Source organism: Hemiscyllium ocellatum, chromosome 6, assembly GCF_020745735.1.
Source record: "Hemiscyllium ocellatum isolate sHemOce1 chromosome 6, sHemOce1.pat.X.cur, whole genome shotgun sequence".
NCBI classification, from domain to species: domain Eukaryota; kingdom Metazoa; phylum Chordata; class Chondrichthyes; order Orectolobiformes; family Hemiscylliidae; genus Hemiscyllium; species Hemiscyllium ocellatum.
The window spans coordinates 87,306,539-87,325,009 of NC_083406.1; the positions used below are offsets into that span (position 1 = coordinate 87,306,539).

Genomic DNA, 18,471 nt, shown 5'->3' on the forward strand with positions numbered 1-18,471 from the left:
GACCAATTCTGGTGATAATGGACACCCCAGCATACTCATCTTCCTCACCTATGGAACCTCCCTGCATCAACCACTCCCCTCTAAACTCACATAACTCCTCAGCCCTCTAATGTTTGTATACCACTCATTCCCGATATCCCCATAAAATCCCACCATCAATAATCATTCACTCAGAATCCATAACATATTGATCACATATGATCTGTAATAATATTGGAAGATATTGGAGAAGCTCACAAAACTGTCAATATAAACATACAGTCATTGAAAAACAATTTGAAGTAATATTATTGGATTAACTGTCCAAACATGAGCAGGTTAGGTGAACTGGCCATGCTAAATTGCCCATAGTGTTCAGGATTTGGGAGGTGCCAGTGTTGGACTGGGGTGTACAAAGTTAAAAATCACGCAACACCAGGTTATAGTCCAACAGGTTTATTTGGAAGTACTAGCTTTTGGAGTGCCGCTCCTTCATCAGGTGATTGTGGAGTATAAGGTCGTAAGACACAGAATTTATAGCAAAAAATTTACAGTGTGATGTAACTGAAATTATATATTGAAAAAGACCTGGATTGTTTGTTAAGTCTCTCATCTTTTAGAATGAGCATGTTGGTTTCAGTTCTTTCATATGTAAATTCCAGAACTTTCTTGAAGTTGTGTGATTTTAACATAGCGTTCAGGGATGTGTAGGTTAGAAGCATTAGTCATGGGAAATGTAGAGTAATAGGGTAGGAGAATGAGGCTGTGTGGATACCCTTTGGAAGGCTGGCATAGATTTGTTGGGCCAAATGGCCTGTTTCCACACTGTAAAAATATTTTTTTTCCTCATACATCACCAACATAGCCAAGCACAGTCTCTTCAGCATCTGTGTCAACAAATCTTGCTGAGAAAAATTCATAAATGGGCTGAGAACTGGCAAATGATTGTAATGAAATTCTAATGCATAATTGTAACTGTATAAACAACTGATGTGTAGAATTGATTAAAGGGTTTGAAACTCAGCCAAGCACACAGTATGAGATTCCATTCAGCAACGATTCTAACTGTATCAATAAAAGCTCCACAGCTGACTACATTAAAGCCTTTAAAAGCAACTGAAAAAGAGAAAAGAAACTATGATGTAAGTGTTGAAACTTTAGCAGCCTTGCGGATTTATTGAAAGTAAGTGACTGTGTCAGAGTGATTGAACCAATATCGTTAATGTAAGAAATGTCATGCTGGTACTGCAGGAGTTGCTCTGCTGATGTTAGAACTAATGTAGGGACATAATGAAGTAAGATTCAATCTGCATCTAGTTGCACCAACCCTGTTCTACAGGTCATTTTGTGTGCTTAAGTCTGCTCTGGGAATTCTAGAAGACCAACACTCAATATCATGGATTAGAGAACAATTCATTAGCACGTATATCTCTTAGCTTCATGAGCACAAAATATGCTAACAAGAAAAAAACATAAGATTAAAAACCTGAACAATAGCTGCACCAGGTTTTACTTCACGACTTTCTTCTTGCTTCTCTATTATGAAATCAGGTCATATTTTTGTAAAGCTTGCAATCACATCAAATTATACTTTCGTTTTATTATTGTAATTGATCAAACGATAATTACAAACAGCTCCGCAACATGGAGATTAACATCCATGCAATGTCAAGCCAAACATTTATATATACACCCTCACATCTGATGCACTAACGTAATCTTACCTGTATAATTTGAGCTGCAACTTCAGGTGTTCCATGCTTCAAGTCATGTCCATTTATGGCAAGTACCCGGTCATTGCTACACAATCTCCCATCCTGGGCAGCCAAACCACCTTCCAGAAGGTCCAGGATGAAGATGCCTGCTTCATCTGTCCTACGAACTAACTTAATACCAAGTTGCTCACTAGAGTCTCTTTTAAACAAAGTCACATGTAAGCCATTTTCTCTCATGCAACTGCCATCAGGGTAGATATTTGTTCGACCACCAAAGCGTCTCTCCCTTAGAACAGTGAGATGTAGAGTAGAGCAAGGCTGTGTAAACACAGACCTAGCATAGTTGTGAGGTACATTGCTGATATCAACACCATTTACCTGGTAAAAAAGTTGAAAAACATTTGGCATTCTATTTCATGCTTACATGACATTAACAAAAGCATGATCAGCACAACAAAATATATCAATTATTGCCTCATGAAGCTTACATATATCTCATACCATGTGTGTTCCATCTAAGGTAAGATTTTGGTTCATTGTCTGTTGATTTTGTTCATTTCGAAGGGAGAATAAAAAAGAACCGTATTATTTAAATTGAGAAAAACTATAGAAATATGCAACACAAAGGGACTTGCAGATATCTGTGCACAAAACACCGAAAGCCAGTACACAGGTGCAGCAGATAATCAGGAAGGTTAACAGAATATGGTCATTATTTCAAGGATTAAAGTATAACAGTAGGGAAGCCTTATTGCAAATGTACAAGGTACTGATGAGACCACAACTGGAATACTGTGAGCAGGTTTGGTCCCCTTATTTATGAAAATATGTTATTTCATTTGAAGTAGTTCAGAAAAGGTTCACTAGGATGATCCTGAGGATGGAGGAATTGTTTTACGAGCAAAGGTTAAACAATGTGGGACTCTATTCATTGAAATATAGAAGAATGATGGGTGATCTCATTGAAACATAGAGATTTCTGAAGGGTCATGACAGAGCAAATGCTGAGTGGATGCTTCCCCTCGTGGGACAGAATAGGACAAGAAGGTATAGTCTCAGAATTAAGGGGCGTCAACTTAAGACTAAGGTGGGGAGGAATTTCTTCTCTCAGGAGGTTGTGAATCTTTGGAGTTCCTTGCCAGAAAGAGGAAGAGTCCTGCGTATATTTAAGGCTAAAATAGGGAGAATCTCGATCAGTAGAGGTATCAGGGGTTATCGCGAAAGGGGAGGAAAGTGGACATGAGTGTTAGATCAGCCACAATCCCACTGAATGACAGATGGCCTTATAGTCCTGTATCATTTTCTTGCATGTTTTGTCCTGGTGACTTGTCACTGCTTCTACTCTCAGCGACAGATCTCAAATCTATCTTAGCTGGAACAGGAATCAAACCAGCCTTGGTGGTGTAGTTCTGAACCGTACACTAGCCATCTGGACAACTGAGTTGACTGTCAGCAAAAGGTTATCAAATTTACAACCTCCAACCCATACAGGGAAAATAATTAGTGAGGAGAATGCAACAGACCGCAAAGGGCTATAGAATGGTTGAATGAATGGCTAAGAGTGCGGCTGAGAGCAAAGCACAGAGTTAATCACGGTGTGGTGCAAAAAATAAGTAAATTTTCATTAGGTTTGACTGGCACAAAAGAAAAAGTCAGAAAATCAGTTATTTCCAATAACGTATGACCAATCTGCATTAGGCAAAGTTGTAAATTATGTCTTGGTTTCCTCGTTTTAACACTGATTTTTGGATCTAAATCTTGAGAGAAAAACAGAACTGCTTTAACAAACATACAATTGTATAGAATACATGCTACCGGTACATTCATGCTTAAAAGATCAAAATCACGATTACTGGAGTTTGGAGTGTCAAGGCTGCTGGATATTTCAAAGGCTAATATCTGGTTTTATAGCCTGGTCAATATTTTAAACCTCATAATTTCTGAACAAATACCTTTCAGTCAGCTTTCAACACGTTTGTAAAATTTCAATTAGATTTTAGGAGTTAAAAGTTGGGGCGGGGTGGGGGAGTGGCATGATTAATATGTCACTTGAAAGATAATCCTGAACCCCAGGTTAATGTTCAAGGGACATGGGCTGAAACTTACCAGTGCAAATGGTGAAATTTGATAAAAATCTAGAAGAAAAGGCAGCCTAACAGTGAAGATTGTGATAAAGACCCTTTCAGTTCACTAATGTTAATTAGGAAAGGAAATCTGCCATCGTGATCGGGAGTGACCTAATTATGACTTTAGACATTAGAGAATTAGGAATGGGGAATAAATGCAGACTGTGCCAGCAACAGCCACATCCCATGAATGAAAAAAAAGGCTTGAGAGTGTGTGAGAGAGATTGAATATGCAGTTGCTAATTGGAAGGTTTAATAACTCAACTATTTCTCTCCTCATTAAAGCATTCAATAGTAGAAATGACCTTATCTGATATACTGCTATAAGTAACAATCTGCTGACAAGGTAATTTCTAATTGATTGGATAAGTCCCTGGCAAGTCCATATATTCAAAATGATAGTTCACCATAATGATAAGGCAATTACATTAAATTTACAATTGTTCTAGTATCCAAGGGAGCATTAAAATAATTATTTTGATGTACCTAACTGGAAATTGGTTAGGGCAGTTGATAGATGGAGAAAGTGTTCTTTACAAAACACAGCAAGAATATTTACTTTAACCACATCTCATACTGAGCCTCATTTACTTTCAAACAATTAAAAATAGATCATATAAACAATTTTTAATCTCATTACCTGCAATATTTGATCACCAGAAAGAAGCCTTCCATCTTTTGCAACAATACTATCTCGGTAAACTTCCTGAATTACGATATTTATCAAAGGGGTTTCATTTCCACCTACAATACTCAGACCTAGCTCCATGTAGGGATTGGCTCTGTGGATTTCAATATTGGCAACCTCTCCTTCAGGCAGACTAGCTTGCTTTGGTAGTGCTGCAATTAAAAGAAAATACAAACAAGTGCATTTAAACCACTAACTCAAATTTTCAATAAGTTGTCACACAGTTTTTTTTAATAAGTTTTTTTTAGATGAATAAGTTAAACTACACAGCAAAGTGCACAGGATGGAGTAGTAAGTTGTTTATGTTTTTAAATAAGTTGCTTTCCATTCTTAGACCTGCATCCACGTGCAAGTCTAATTCCTTAACAAAGGCAAGGAAGAAAGGTTATAATATAAATTATCACAGGCGGTAATCTAAATTAATTTGGAAGAGTATTTAAAATCATAGAACAGAAATATAGAATCCCTTCAGTGCAGATGGAAGTGTAATAAAATATTCTGTTTGAGACTTAGACAGCAGGATTATTAAAACTATTGGAATAGGTTACAGTGAAATAAATAACAAAGAACAAAGAAAATTTACAGCCCAGGAACAGGCCCTTTGGCCCTCCAAGCCTGGGCTAATCCAAATCTACTGTCTAAACCTGTCGCCCAATTCCTAAGCATCTGTATCCCTCTGTTCCTCACCGACTCATGCATCTGTCCAGATGCAGCTTTAATGAATATACCATGCCTGCCTCTACTACCTCTGCTGGCAATGCATTCCCAGCACCTACCACACTCTGTGTAAAGTACTTGTCGCGTGTATCCCCCTTAAACTTTTCACCTCTCATCTTGAAAGCATGACCTCTTGTTATTGAATCCTTCACCCTGGGAAAAAGCTTATCTCTATCTACCCTGTCTATACCCTTCATGATTTTGTAGACCTCAGTCAGGTTCTCCCTCAATCTCCTTTTTGCCTAATGAAAACAAACCTAACCTACACAAGTTCTCTTCATAGCTAGCACTTTCCATACCAGGCAACATCCTCATAAACCTTCTCTGCACCCTCTCCAAAGCATCCACATCCTTTTGGTAATGTGGCGACCAGAACTGTACACAGTATTCTAAATGCGTCCAAACCAATGTCAAGTACAATTTTAACATGACCTCTTATACTCAATACCCCGTCCAATGAAGACAAGCATACCATATGCCTTCTTGGCCACTCTATCCACCTGTGCAACTTTAGGGTACAATCGACCTGAATTCCCAGATCTCTCTGCTAATCAACTTTTCCCAAGGCTCTTCTATTTACTGTGTAATTCACTCTAGAATTAGACTTCCCAAAATGCATCACCTCACATTTACCTGGATTGAACTCCATCTGCCACTTCTCTGCCCAACTCTCCAGTCTATCTATATTATCCTGTATTCTTTGACAGTCTCCTATGTTTTCTGCTACTTCACAAATCTTCGTGTCACCTGCAAACCTGCTGATCATACCAACAGTGCCCTCTTCCAGATCATTTATGTATATCTTAAACAATAGTGGCCCCAATACTGACCCCTGTGGAACACCACTAGTCACCTTTCTCCATTTCGAGAAACTCCCTTCAACTACTATTCTCTGTCTTCTGTTGCTCAACCAGTTCTTTATCCACCGAGTTAGAACACCCTGCACACCATGTAATTTCACTTTCTCTATTAGTTTACCATGGGGAACCTTATCAACTGCCTTACTAAAGTCCATGTATATACAACATTACAAGTAAAAGACAAAAGAAATGATTAATAACGACATGGGTGTGAGATGTAAACCAGCAACGAGCAAGGGACGAAAAAATATTAAAAGCATAATGCTAGCTTTTGTCTATAAAAAAACTGAAACGTACCAGAAAAATCGTATCAGAATTGATTGGAAGTATATGAATGCTCCAGAATGCTAATTAAAATTGAGCAGGTAATAGTAGCATCAATAAGGAGTGACATGATATAGTAGCATTAACAGAAAACATAGTTTAAATTTGAAAAGGATTTGAAATTTAACACTTCTGGACATAACAGCCAGATTATGAGGTCAGCATCGAAAAGATGGAACTTAAGCTGACTGCAAAGAAATGATCTGATAGTCTCTGTGGTGTGGATTACCCCTTTCCCAAAATCAGTTGGAATCTGCTGCCAAGTCAAGATGTTATCGAAGCCACTAGCAACATGGATATCAGCATGCAGCCTAGGTAGCCAATCACACTGAGATACTCTAATCAATAGTAAACCAGGAAGTTAAAAAAATGGAAATTTTCCACTTTTAATTAAAATTTTTACTGACAGCCTAATAGATTATTGAGACCTGGACATGGGACTGAAGTAAAAACAGAAAGAAACTTGTTTAAAACAATATTTTCATGATAATTGAGAAATGTAACATTCAACAAATATAAAATTAATTTTTCAGATACAACAAGCTGCTCAGCAATAATGATGCACTTGTTGAGTAAAATTTTGTTTCTTTTAGATTAAGTCTGGACATTTGATTGGATCAGGTTTTTGCCAGTTGATTATGTTTTTCTAAACTCATCATATACGTGTGCATAGGTTAAACATGAGTTCTGAATCTGATCTCAGACATTCCAGATTCTAATGTTAGGAGGCATAGTTAGAAAGCATCCAGAAAACACTAAACTATCTGCAACCCACTGCATCACTAAACCTTTGCTCATCACTCCCATCCACTCTTGGAGTTATCAGAGACCAGGCAAAAATAATAGCACCATACCAAGCAACACCATCCTCAAAGTTCTATTGAAGGCTACCCAGGACACAAGGATATTTATTTTCCTCAAGGATGACAACAGGAGACAAACCTGACTGATGAACCTAGTCTGCATAGAGGCGGTTGTGGGGAACAGTGTACTCCAGCACCTGTACCACTCCCTACCTCTACAACTTTCTCCAGCAACGAAACATCTCCCTATGGATATATAATTTCCTGTATTAGAACACAGAACATTACAGCGCTTTCAATGTTGGGCCAACCTGTGAAATGAATCCGAAGCCTACACTATTCCATTATCATCCATATGTTTATCAAATGATCATTTAAATGCCCTAAAAGTTGGCGAGTCTACTCCTGTTGCAGGCAGGGTGTTCCACGCCCTTACTACTCCCTGACATTTGTCCACATTTATCGCCCCTCAATTTAAAGCTATGTCTCCTCATACTAGCTATCACAATCTGAGGAAAAAGGCTCTCACTGTCCACCCTCTCTTATCCTCTGATCATATCGTATGCCTGTATTGTCACTTCTCAACCTTCTTCCCTCTAATGAAAACAGCCTCAAGTCCCTCAGCCTTTCCTCATAAGACCTGCCCTCCATACCAGGCAACACCCTGGGAAATCTTCTCTGCACCCTTTCCAATGCTTCCACATCCTTCCTGTAATGCTGCAACCAGAACCGTACTCAATATTCCAAGCGCGGCCATACTAGAGTTTTTTACAACTGTAACATGACCTCACGGCTCCAAAAAACAATCCCTCGACCAATAAAAGCCTTCTTAAAAACCCTATCAACCCGGGTGGTAACTTTCAGGGATCTATGCACATGGACACTGAGATCTCTCTGCTCATCTACACTACCAAGAATCTTACCATTAGCCTAGTACTCTGTATTCCTGCTACTCTTCCCAACTGAATCACCTCACATTTTTTGCATTATACTCCATTTGCCACCTCTCAGCCCAGCTCTGCAGCTTACCTATGTCCCTCTGTAACCTGCAACATCCTTTAGCACTACCCACAGCTCCAGCGACCTTAGTGTCATCTGCAAATTTACTAACCCATCTTTCTACATTCTCATCTAGGTCACTTATAAAAATGACAAATAGCAATGGCCCCAAAACAGATCCTTGCGGTACACCACTCGTAACTAAACACCAGAATGAACATTTCCCATCAACCACCACCCTCTGTCTTCTTTCAGTTAGACAATTTCTGATCCAAACCGCTAAATCACCTTCAGTCCTATGCCTCCATTTTTTCTGCAATAACCTACCACAGGGAACCTTATCAAATGCTTTACTGAAATCCACATACACCACATCAACCACTTTACCCTCATCCACCTGTTTGGTCACCTTCTCAAAGAACTCAATAAGGGCTGTGAGACACGACTTACCCTTCACAAAACTGTGCTGACTATCCCTAATCAAATTATTCCTTTCTAGATGATTATAAATCCTATCTCTTATAATCCTTTCCAAAACTTTACCCACAACCAAAGTAAAGCTCACTGGTCTATAATTACCAGGGTTGTCTCTGCTCCCCTTCTTGAATAAGGGGACATTTGCTAGTCTCCAATCTTCTGGCACTATTCCTGTAGACAATAACAACAAAGATCAAAGCTAAAGGTTCTGCAATCTCCTCCCTCCCTTCCAAGAGAATCTTAGGATAAACCCCATCTGGCCCAGGGGACATACCTATTTTCACACTTTCCAGAATTTCCTCCTTATGTACTTCAATCCTGTCAAGTTTAATAGCCTGTATCTCAGTATTCTCCACAACAGGGAATTTGTGTTGCAGACATTTTATCCTCTGTCTAGGTGACATCCTTAGTGTTTGGGAGCCGCCTGTGAAGCGCTTCTGTGATGTTTCCTCCGGCATTTATAACTTCACAAATCTTCATGTCACCTGCAAACTTGCTGATCATACCATCAGTGCCCTCTTCCAGATCATTTATGTATATCTTAAACAACAGTGGCCCCAATACTGACCCCTGTGGAACACCACTAGTCACCTTTCTCCATTTCGAGAAACTCCCTTCAACTACTATTCTTTGTCTTCTGTTGCTCAACCAGTTCTTTATCCACCGAGTTAGAACACCCTGCATACCATGTGATTTCACTTTCTCTATTAGTTTACCATGGGGAACCTTATCAAATGCCTTACTAAAGTCCATGTATATACAACAATACAAGTAAAAGACAAAAGAAATGATTAATAATGACATGGGCGTGAGATGTAAACCAGCAACGAGCAAGGGACAAAAAAATATTAAAAACATAATGCTAGCTTTTGTCTATAAAAAACTGAAACACCAGGCATACTTAAAAAAAATTAGGTGTCTTCCTAGTGAAACTACACACAGGACAACTTGCAAGTCCAACAGAGGACGCAGCATGAAATAGACAAGGCTAAACAATCCTACATGCAGGTTAGATCTAAGCTCTGTAATCCCTCCACATCCAGCATTCAATGGCAGCAGACAATTAAGAACTAACAGGAGGGGAAGGTTCCATCAGTATTCTCATTCTTAATGACAGAAGAGCCCAGCAATCAGTGTAAAAAGTAAGGCTGATGCATTTGTATTCATCTTCAGCTGGAACTTTAAAGTGGATGATTCATCTTGGCTTCCTCCTGAAGTCCCCAGCACTATAGATGTCAGCATTCGACCTTTTCAATTCATTCCACATGACATCAAGAAAGGACAGAATGCACTAAATAACTGCTCTTTAAAAGCCTGGACAACATTCCAACAATAGAACTGAAAATTTGTACTTAAGAACAAGCCCCTAACCAAGCTTTTCCAGTACAGCTACAACACTGGTATGTGCCTAAGAATATGTAAAATTGTACAGGTATGTCATATCTTCAATAAACAAGACAAAACTAACCCAACCAATTGTTCCCCTATCAATCATGTTTGATCATCAATACAATGGTGAAAGGCTCATTGACAGTGCTATTAAGTGGCACTTGCTCAGCAGTAAACTGCTCATCGGCCTTGGTGAAAGCTAAAGTGAACAACTCTCAGTTCATGATTTCATAACAGCCTTGATCCAAACTTGGATAAAAGAGCTAAACTCCAGAGGAGATGTGAGAATGACTGCCTTTAACATCAGGCAGCATTTGACTGAAAATGGCATCAAGCAGCCGTAGCAAAATTGAAGCCAATGGGAATAACTGGGAAAAATCTCCAGAGTGCAGAGGGATTCTGTTTCAAAAGGTCTGAAGGCTGAAGAGCCAGTGTCATTGAATATTTTTAAGCTGGAGGTAGACTGATTTTTTTTCACACAACAAGAAATAAGATTATTAGGGATAGATAGAAATGTGGTCAAAATACAAACCAATTGACCATGATCTTACTGAATGGCAGAGATGTTTGGGGGGAGGGAGTTGATTGGGCAGCCAGTCAGGCAGCATCCAAGGAGCAGCACGGTGGCACAGTGGTTAGCACTGCTGCGTCACAGCGCCAGAGACCTAGGTTCAATTCCCGCCTCAGGCGACTAACTGTGTGGAGTTTGCACATTCTCCCCGTGTCTGCGTGGGTTTCCTCCGGGTGCTCCGGTTTCCTCCCACAATCACAAAGATGTGCGGGCCAGGTGAATTGGCCATGCTAAATTGCCCATAGTGTTAGGAAAGGGGTAAACGTAGGGGTATGGGTGGGTTGTGGGTCGGTGTGGACATGTTGGGCCGAAGGGCCTGTTTCCACACTATAAGTAATCTAATCTAATGAGCAGGAGAGTCGACGTTTCAAGCATAAGCTCATCACATTCCTGATGAAGAACTTATGCTCGAAAAGTCGACTCTCCTGGTCCTTGGATGCTGCCTGACCGGTTGTGCCTTTCCAGCACCACTTTTTTTGACTCTGATCTTTAACATCTGCATTTCTCACTGTCTCCTTGAAGGCCTGAATGGCCCAGATCTGCTCTTCATTTGTATGTGCACACAAAGCTGGGAGAATGGTGTGAAAATGTGTATTTTGTCTTATAATTTGGAAAAAATTTTGATTCAATTAAAAAAACTTGGAAAACAAGATATTTTTGGACTTTACATAGTTCACATACTGCAACATGATAATTTGATAACACAATGCATAAATAATCATGTACATTTGGTTATTTTTCAATTCTCTGTGGAATGCATAAAAATGCAGATGTCTTAATGAGATTTTTGCCTCACTCTCAGCCAACAACTTTTCATTTCTGCATGATATAATTTTATTTCCTGTTGATTTGTCACCTGATGGCCTGCCAGCTGTCACTTACCCATCAGCAACATGCTTGGAAATCAAACCAGGGTCAATGAGGAGTGTAGAAGAGCACATCAAAAGAACTTGCTGAAGCTATTAAGTAGGACTACATGCATGCTAATCAACAGAGCTAAAATAGCTCACAAGCAACAAATCTATAATAAAAATAATATTTTATTTATACAAGTATAATTATCATATGAAATGTCCCAAGATGTTTCACTGGAGTATTTTCAAAGAAATTATCAAGTTAGATGATTAAAAGTTGATCAGGAAAATTGAGGCATTAAGTATTCTTGATTTGCTCATAGTGGGAGGGGTGTGGGGCAGATGGAAAGTATGATTTGATGGAGATGGGGAAGAACAATTTTAATCTTCCTACCTGACAAGCAGAGCTACAAAAAAAAAGTAATTTAATGGATCTGACTGCTCTTTTCACCCTTACACTGCTGGGTTCACTGAGACCTAGCTTTAAATTTAACTCACTGCCAAGAAAACAGGAACAAAATCTCACTGATTTCCTTCAGGGAGTGAACACTCGTGAAGTTTAAAAGAAAGGGATTTCCATGTTTGAAATAAACAATTACCAGATCTAAGATAATTGGCAAAAGAATTGGAGAGAACACCATAGGTTTTTACAAAATGAGTGGTTAAGATTTGAAATGCTCTGCCTAGTAAAGCGGTAGATGGTGGTTCAATCGATGTCTCCAAAAGTGAATTGGTTTATTACTTCATGGAGAAAAATACAGAAATTTTGCAAAGGAGCAAGATTAGCTTTGCTGCTCTTTGAATGAGGTGATACAAATTCAGTGGACTAAAGAGCCTAATTTTGTGCTATTCCCATCCATATCAAACTGATTTATAGATTACAATTATGGATCCATCTTTGCAGAATGGGTTACTTTGATGCTCCAAAACACACTGCAGTCAAAACAGAAGTAGACATATTTATGGTGAGACTTAGGTTTCATAAAAATACTGTTAAACCTTCCAATTGTCTTCTCACTCATCATGAGTTCTGGGGCTGAAATTCTCCCCAGAATTTGCAGCACAAAAAATTGGCCATTGGTTATGAGTGTCCTCTCATACATTTTCATCTAACTCCAAAAAAATATGCTTCAGTCAGCAGTATGGTAAAAGTAAAACAAATAAAATATTACTATTATATTCCATCTACTGAAATGATTTCATACTTGATTGCTATCAATTCAATTCTCAGCACAATATGCAATGTAGATTTTTCCAGATTGAGGGTACTATACTAGATGATGCACCACAGATTTAGTAGTGAACCATTTCTGATGATCAAGAATAGTTAAGAATCTTATTATATTTTATGATAGGCATTTTAAAGTCTAAATTTTAGGCCTAAATAATGTGTCGTTAGTTTTTTTTTATATAGCTGAAGCACCAAACATTTTACTGGAAGCAGTAAACTCATGGTATATAGCACAGTGGCTCAAACAGGGCAGATACTTCGAGATTAGACAAGACTGAATCTCAGAACCAATAGTTCATCATTGCTGGTTACTGGAAAGCGAACAATGCTATTTGTGAAAAAAACTGCACTGTTCATATTTGGCTAACCTACCATTAAAATTTATAGATGACCATAATTTGTTTTTACTGCACCTTGTTGTTACCATGCCAAATTAAGCATGAATAGTATTCAATGAGAAACTGTTAGAGTTGTGAAAACATTCTATGAAAGTAACATTTTTTATTGTCACATTACACGTTTGCAGTAATTAGTTTTTACAATGTCAACTCATATCCAATCTATCTATAGTTTGATATGTAATCAGGTGTTTTATATATAGGAATCCCTCTTCCATGGGATTTTACAACATGTTAATGGGTAGAATTTATCCTGCATCTAAAGACACTATTGCTGATATTGAGTGTGAAAATGGAAAAAAGATTCCATTGCTAGCATTCCTCAAGTTAGGATAAAACTCACTGTCTAAAGAGATGGCAGAGATGAGAATCCTCAAAACATGTAAGCATTATCTAGATAAAGACTCAACCCATCACAGCATACAAGGCCAAGTGTTAGAAAATAGAATTACAATAGGTGGATGTTTGATGAACAGTATGGATGTTAGAAAGACAGATAATCATAAGAGTAAAAATTCCAAACTTGTATCTAGAATATCAAAAATGGTCTTTGAATTGACTCATGATAGAGGCCCACTTGTGCCAGAGGTACAAAGGGTCGGTTTCACTGGACATTTCTACAGGAATCACTGCCCAATTGTTATGAGCTCTGATATATGAACATGCAGGCCCAACAGCTATGTAGTACAACCGTGAGAGATGAAATAAATCCTAATATGTTTTAAAAAGCTGCAGGTCACTTTTAAAAAGGTTGCTTAAAAATGAATAATTTTGCTTTAGAGTCATAGAGTTGTACAGCACAGAAACAGACCCTTCAGTCCAACTAATCCAAGCACATCAGATATCCTAAATTAATTCTGTCCCATTTGCCATCATTTAACCCATACCTTTCTAAACTCTTCCTATTCATGTACCCATTGAGATGCCTTTTAAATATTCTAAATTGTACCCGCCTCGACCACTTCCTCTGGTAGCTTATTCCATACACATATCACCCTGTGTGTGAAAAGTTTGTCCCTTAGGTTCCTTTTATATCTTGCCTCTCTCACCTTAAACCTATGTCTTCCAGTTTTGGACTCCCTTAACTGGGAAAAAGACCTTAGCTATTCACCCTATCCATGCCCCTCATGATTTTATAAATCTCTATAAGGTCACCCCTCAACATCCGACTCTCCTGGAAAAACAGCCTCAACCTTGTACAATTAACCCTGCTACCTTGAGAATGATCACTCCTTTTGTCTTTCTTCTTCAGGAAACTGCAGAAAAGAATTGTAACATAGTGAATATTTCATGGATAACTGTGAGTAATACATACAGTGTAATGATTTATCTATGCTCAGCCCCCTGATCATCAACTGACTAGAAATCCTTTGTTAGAAGTTGATGTAAATGTTAGAAGTTGATGTAGAAGTTTTCTATCTTTGATATTTTGAACCAGATACCAGTAAAAGTCCATGAATGTCCAACTCATGTCTTCTTTGCACAGCAATTGTTATGAGGCTGTAATGCTTTGCCAGCATAATTTTAGTCAAGTTTTTGATAAATGTAGAGAGTGCCAAATGTTGAAACTGTCCCCTTGGGTGGTTTGGAGGGATCCTTAAATATGGAAGTCTCTGTGTGTTATAATTTTCGCCTCTATGGGATGAGGTTGTCTAGTCCAGGTATACAAAGCAATAGATGGGAAAATTTGAACAGGCTGCCTTGCGAAGTGTAGATAGTGATTCTTAACTTACACAAACTTTTCTTCCACTTACAAAACTAATTCCCTCTCTTTTCTTATGTAAACACTGGCAGCACACAACAAACCTTCACAAAAAGGCCAGACACTCTCACTCCACCTCTGAGAAGCAAGCCATTAAATCTTCAGTGGTAAGGTTTCCACCAGCTTAGAGACATCCATCTCAATGCGTATTCCATCTTGATTAGACTCAGGAACACATTCTGGTGAGCACATCACTGAAATATTTGTGCAGCTAGCAGAGGAAGAAATGATCCAGATCTATGGCATTCTGAGAACTACCAGAGAGCAGACACCTGCTCAGCTCCAGACATAAAAGATCTCAAAGTCTTGGTCATTAACGACTTTGCCAAAGGCACAGGAATAGTATGCATATTTGTCAGAGACAGTAAACTGGATCAGAGGATGAAGGAGTCCAACAACATTATCTGTACTGTGCTGGTTTTGGCAAGCATGCATCTGGCTGTGTTAATGCAGAGAGTGCTAATCATCATGAAGAGACAATATCAACTACTCAGTTTGCTAGATACATGCACAACTTTGCACTGGATTATTTTGGTCATAGGTGTTCTACATCAATGACAGGGTGTGAGAAGGTGAAGGACTTCAAACTCATTCCAGGTGTCCTTTCCTCTCAGAGATGGGATGGTGCCAGTGGGCACCCAGAGAGAAAAGAACTACAAATTAACCCCAGAGACTTTTTTCAGGACACTCCAGAAGTACCTGGGTCCTCCACCTCCCCCATGACTTTGCTGCTGAAGCCTGCAGAAGTTCAAGCTAAGACAGATGAGCCTGCATTCGGGCATGAAGTATTTCTGAAGTTTTTTTGATGAAAGAAACAAACTATTCTATAGCATTAAATGTATTCATTAAACTGCTGTTTGTATCTTTCTTTATTTAGTGAACATTCAGTTCTCTCCCCAACATTCAAGTTTCTGCCTGATAATTTGGCCCAAACTTGATATTGTGAGATCAATTTACCTAACTTGACAATATCAGCCAACTGTTTTGATAGGGATAGTTTCTTTCTCTCTTACAATTATTGCCTCGTAGCTTTCAGATAATTCTTAACTTGTGTGGCGCAATATTACAGTAAGGAAATTTCCATATTTCTTCTTTATACATAATAGTAAAGGCATAGAAATTGGACAAAAATCACTTGCAACATCATGGTTTAATAAACAAAATATTGTCACGCATATTGGTTTCAAATAATACTTGCACACTGCAGTGTGCAGAAAGCTAAACTAAACCCAAAGTGACACAAGAAATTTGCAAAGTAGCAAGTAAAATCAATTAAACATTAAATTTAATAACATAGGACATTGTGACCTACTTAATCATGTTTTAACGCAACAGATATTTCAAATCGAAGGCTTCACATTGTAGGAGTTGTTCCCGAACCTGATTTAGTGAGCATAATTTATCCAATACCACAGAATGCATCAGTATAATTCAATCAGCTGTAGTACTGAGATATTTTTATTTTCCTCACAGCATATTCTGTCCATTATCTTTTTCTCAAATAATTCTCAAATAAAAACACTGAATTTCAAAAGCTTTGCTCAGGTATTATTTGTAAATTACTTTTGCTTTTAACAAGATAAACTTCTGTGTGTGATAGGAAAATTATTATTCTCATTACATACTTGTTATCAATCTTATTTTTGTAAAAATTGTATTAAAATATATAAGGGAAAGATGGGTAAAGACAGAAACAGATATTGTAGAATAAACAATAAAGAGAAATAAAATTATAATTCTCATATATTACTTGATAAATTGGATGCTTTATTGCCACAAAGGATTCTTTTGCATTAAAGCTCAGCGATCTGTAGCTCAGGTTCTTCTCTCTGGAGTCGAGATGGTGTTATGGAAGGTTATGGCCAAGGATGTGTTTTAGTGGTGCACCTGGAATATTAAGGGGAGTCATTCACCTGTCAAGAGGAAGAAGGTACTTTCCAGTCTTAAAAGGGAAAGGGTTGAATGTTGCCTTATTACAAGAAACACCCTTGGATGATGCAGAGCATTTGAAGCTGCAACAGAATGAGTATGACTGGGTTTATTTTTCATCTTTCAATACAAGGAGTCGAGGGGTGGCCATTTTAGTTAGAAAGAATCTCCCATTTAAGTTATTAAAAGCACATCAAAGACACACACGAGAGATTTGTAATCCTTAAAGCTTTGAATCATGGGGAAGAATACGGGATCTTAAATGTTTACTGACCCCTGGCCCATCTCCTTAAATTCTTGACAGATGCACTTTTTAGACTGGTTAACCTTGCACCTCAACATGTCATCATAGCACAGGATTTCAATTGTCTCACAGACCCTACAGTTGACAGATTGCCCAAAGCCTATCAATATCTTCTTTGCGATCTAAACAATTAAGGGATTTATGCGCTGAATTGGGATTGGTAGATGTTTGGAGGCACCTTCACCCAACTGGCAGGGACTCCGTGTTGTTTTCAAACCCATGTAAATGCCATACCAGGATTGATCTTTTCTCAACCTTGCAGTACATCCGTGCTGAATGGCTTCATGTACAATTAGCAATATCACTAATTCTGATCAAACCCCAGTGTATTTAATGGTTAAGAGTAAAGATATAGTGGTAGGCTCGAAGCACTGGCGACTGGATCCCTTCATCCTCAAGGATTGCAAGTTTACTGAATTCTTTTCTACTGAGTTCAGGGCTTTTTTAGATATTAATTCAGGCTTGGCCAGTAACCCATCCATTCTCTGGGAAACAGCTAAAAGCCTATTCTAGGGGGTTGGTTACTTCCTATTCAGCAAATAAGAAGCGACAGTTGGGTGAGCAGCAACGCTTGCTCGAAATGCTTTTGAAAGTAGCTGAAAAGACATACTTTGACAGGCCCTCACTAGTTAAACTGCACTTTGAGTCTATGCTGAACTCTATGCTTACATTTGCCAGTCAAAGGTTGTTTGAGCATGGGGATAAGCGGGGCAAGTACTTAGCATACCTTGCTAGGAAAAGGAGTGCCCTCCAGCCATTAACTCGATCAGAAAGAACACTGGAAATTTGACCTACGATTCTAAAAGGATTAATGCAGCAGTCCAGAAATTTTACTCTGAATTATACCAATCTGAAAGCTGTAAGAGTGGGTAGGTTAGGACGGAGTTTTTTTTTAAGGATTTGGACCTTCCAGGAGTGACCCCTAAACAAGAGTCTCTCTTCATTGCCTTCATCTCCAGAATGGGAAGGTGCCAGGTCCTGTCAGGCTCCCCAGTGAGTTCCATAAGGAATTTAAGTATATTGTCAGGGCTGATGCTTAGTATGTTTAATGACTCACATGGTTGTGGCCTCCTCCCACCATCTCTAAGAGAGGCGAACATCTCTCTCATTCTTAAAAAAGGGAAGACCTCGGAGGACTGTGCTTCCTATACATCCATTTCACTCCTGAATGTCCACTTCAAAATCCTATCCAAGACTCTGGCACTAAGGCTAAAACTGTACTGCCCTCCAGCATTAAGGAGGACCAGACAGGGTTCATAAAAGGTTGTAAATCGACAGATAATGTCAGGAGATTACTTAACATGATCCAAGTATGTCAACAGTGATTGGTACAGGGATTGGTGAT

At 38.6% G+C, this 18,471-nt stretch overlaps 1 protein-coding gene across 1 annotated transcript in view; it reads right to left on the reverse strand.

Moving 5' to 3' along the window:
- Positions 1-18,471, reverse strand: part of lnx2a (ligand of numb-protein X 2a) — a 97,530-nt gene that overhangs the window by 14,667 nt on the left and 64,392 nt on the right. The window contains exons 4-5 of the mRNA XM_060826756.1: positions 4,461-4,660; positions 1,704-2,072 (exon numbers count right to left, since the gene is read on the reverse strand). Coding sequence (XP_060682739.1) covers positions 1,704-2,072; positions 4,461-4,660 — 569 coding nt within the window. The remainder of the gene's footprint in view (positions 1-1,703; positions 2,073-4,460; positions 4,661-18,471) is intronic.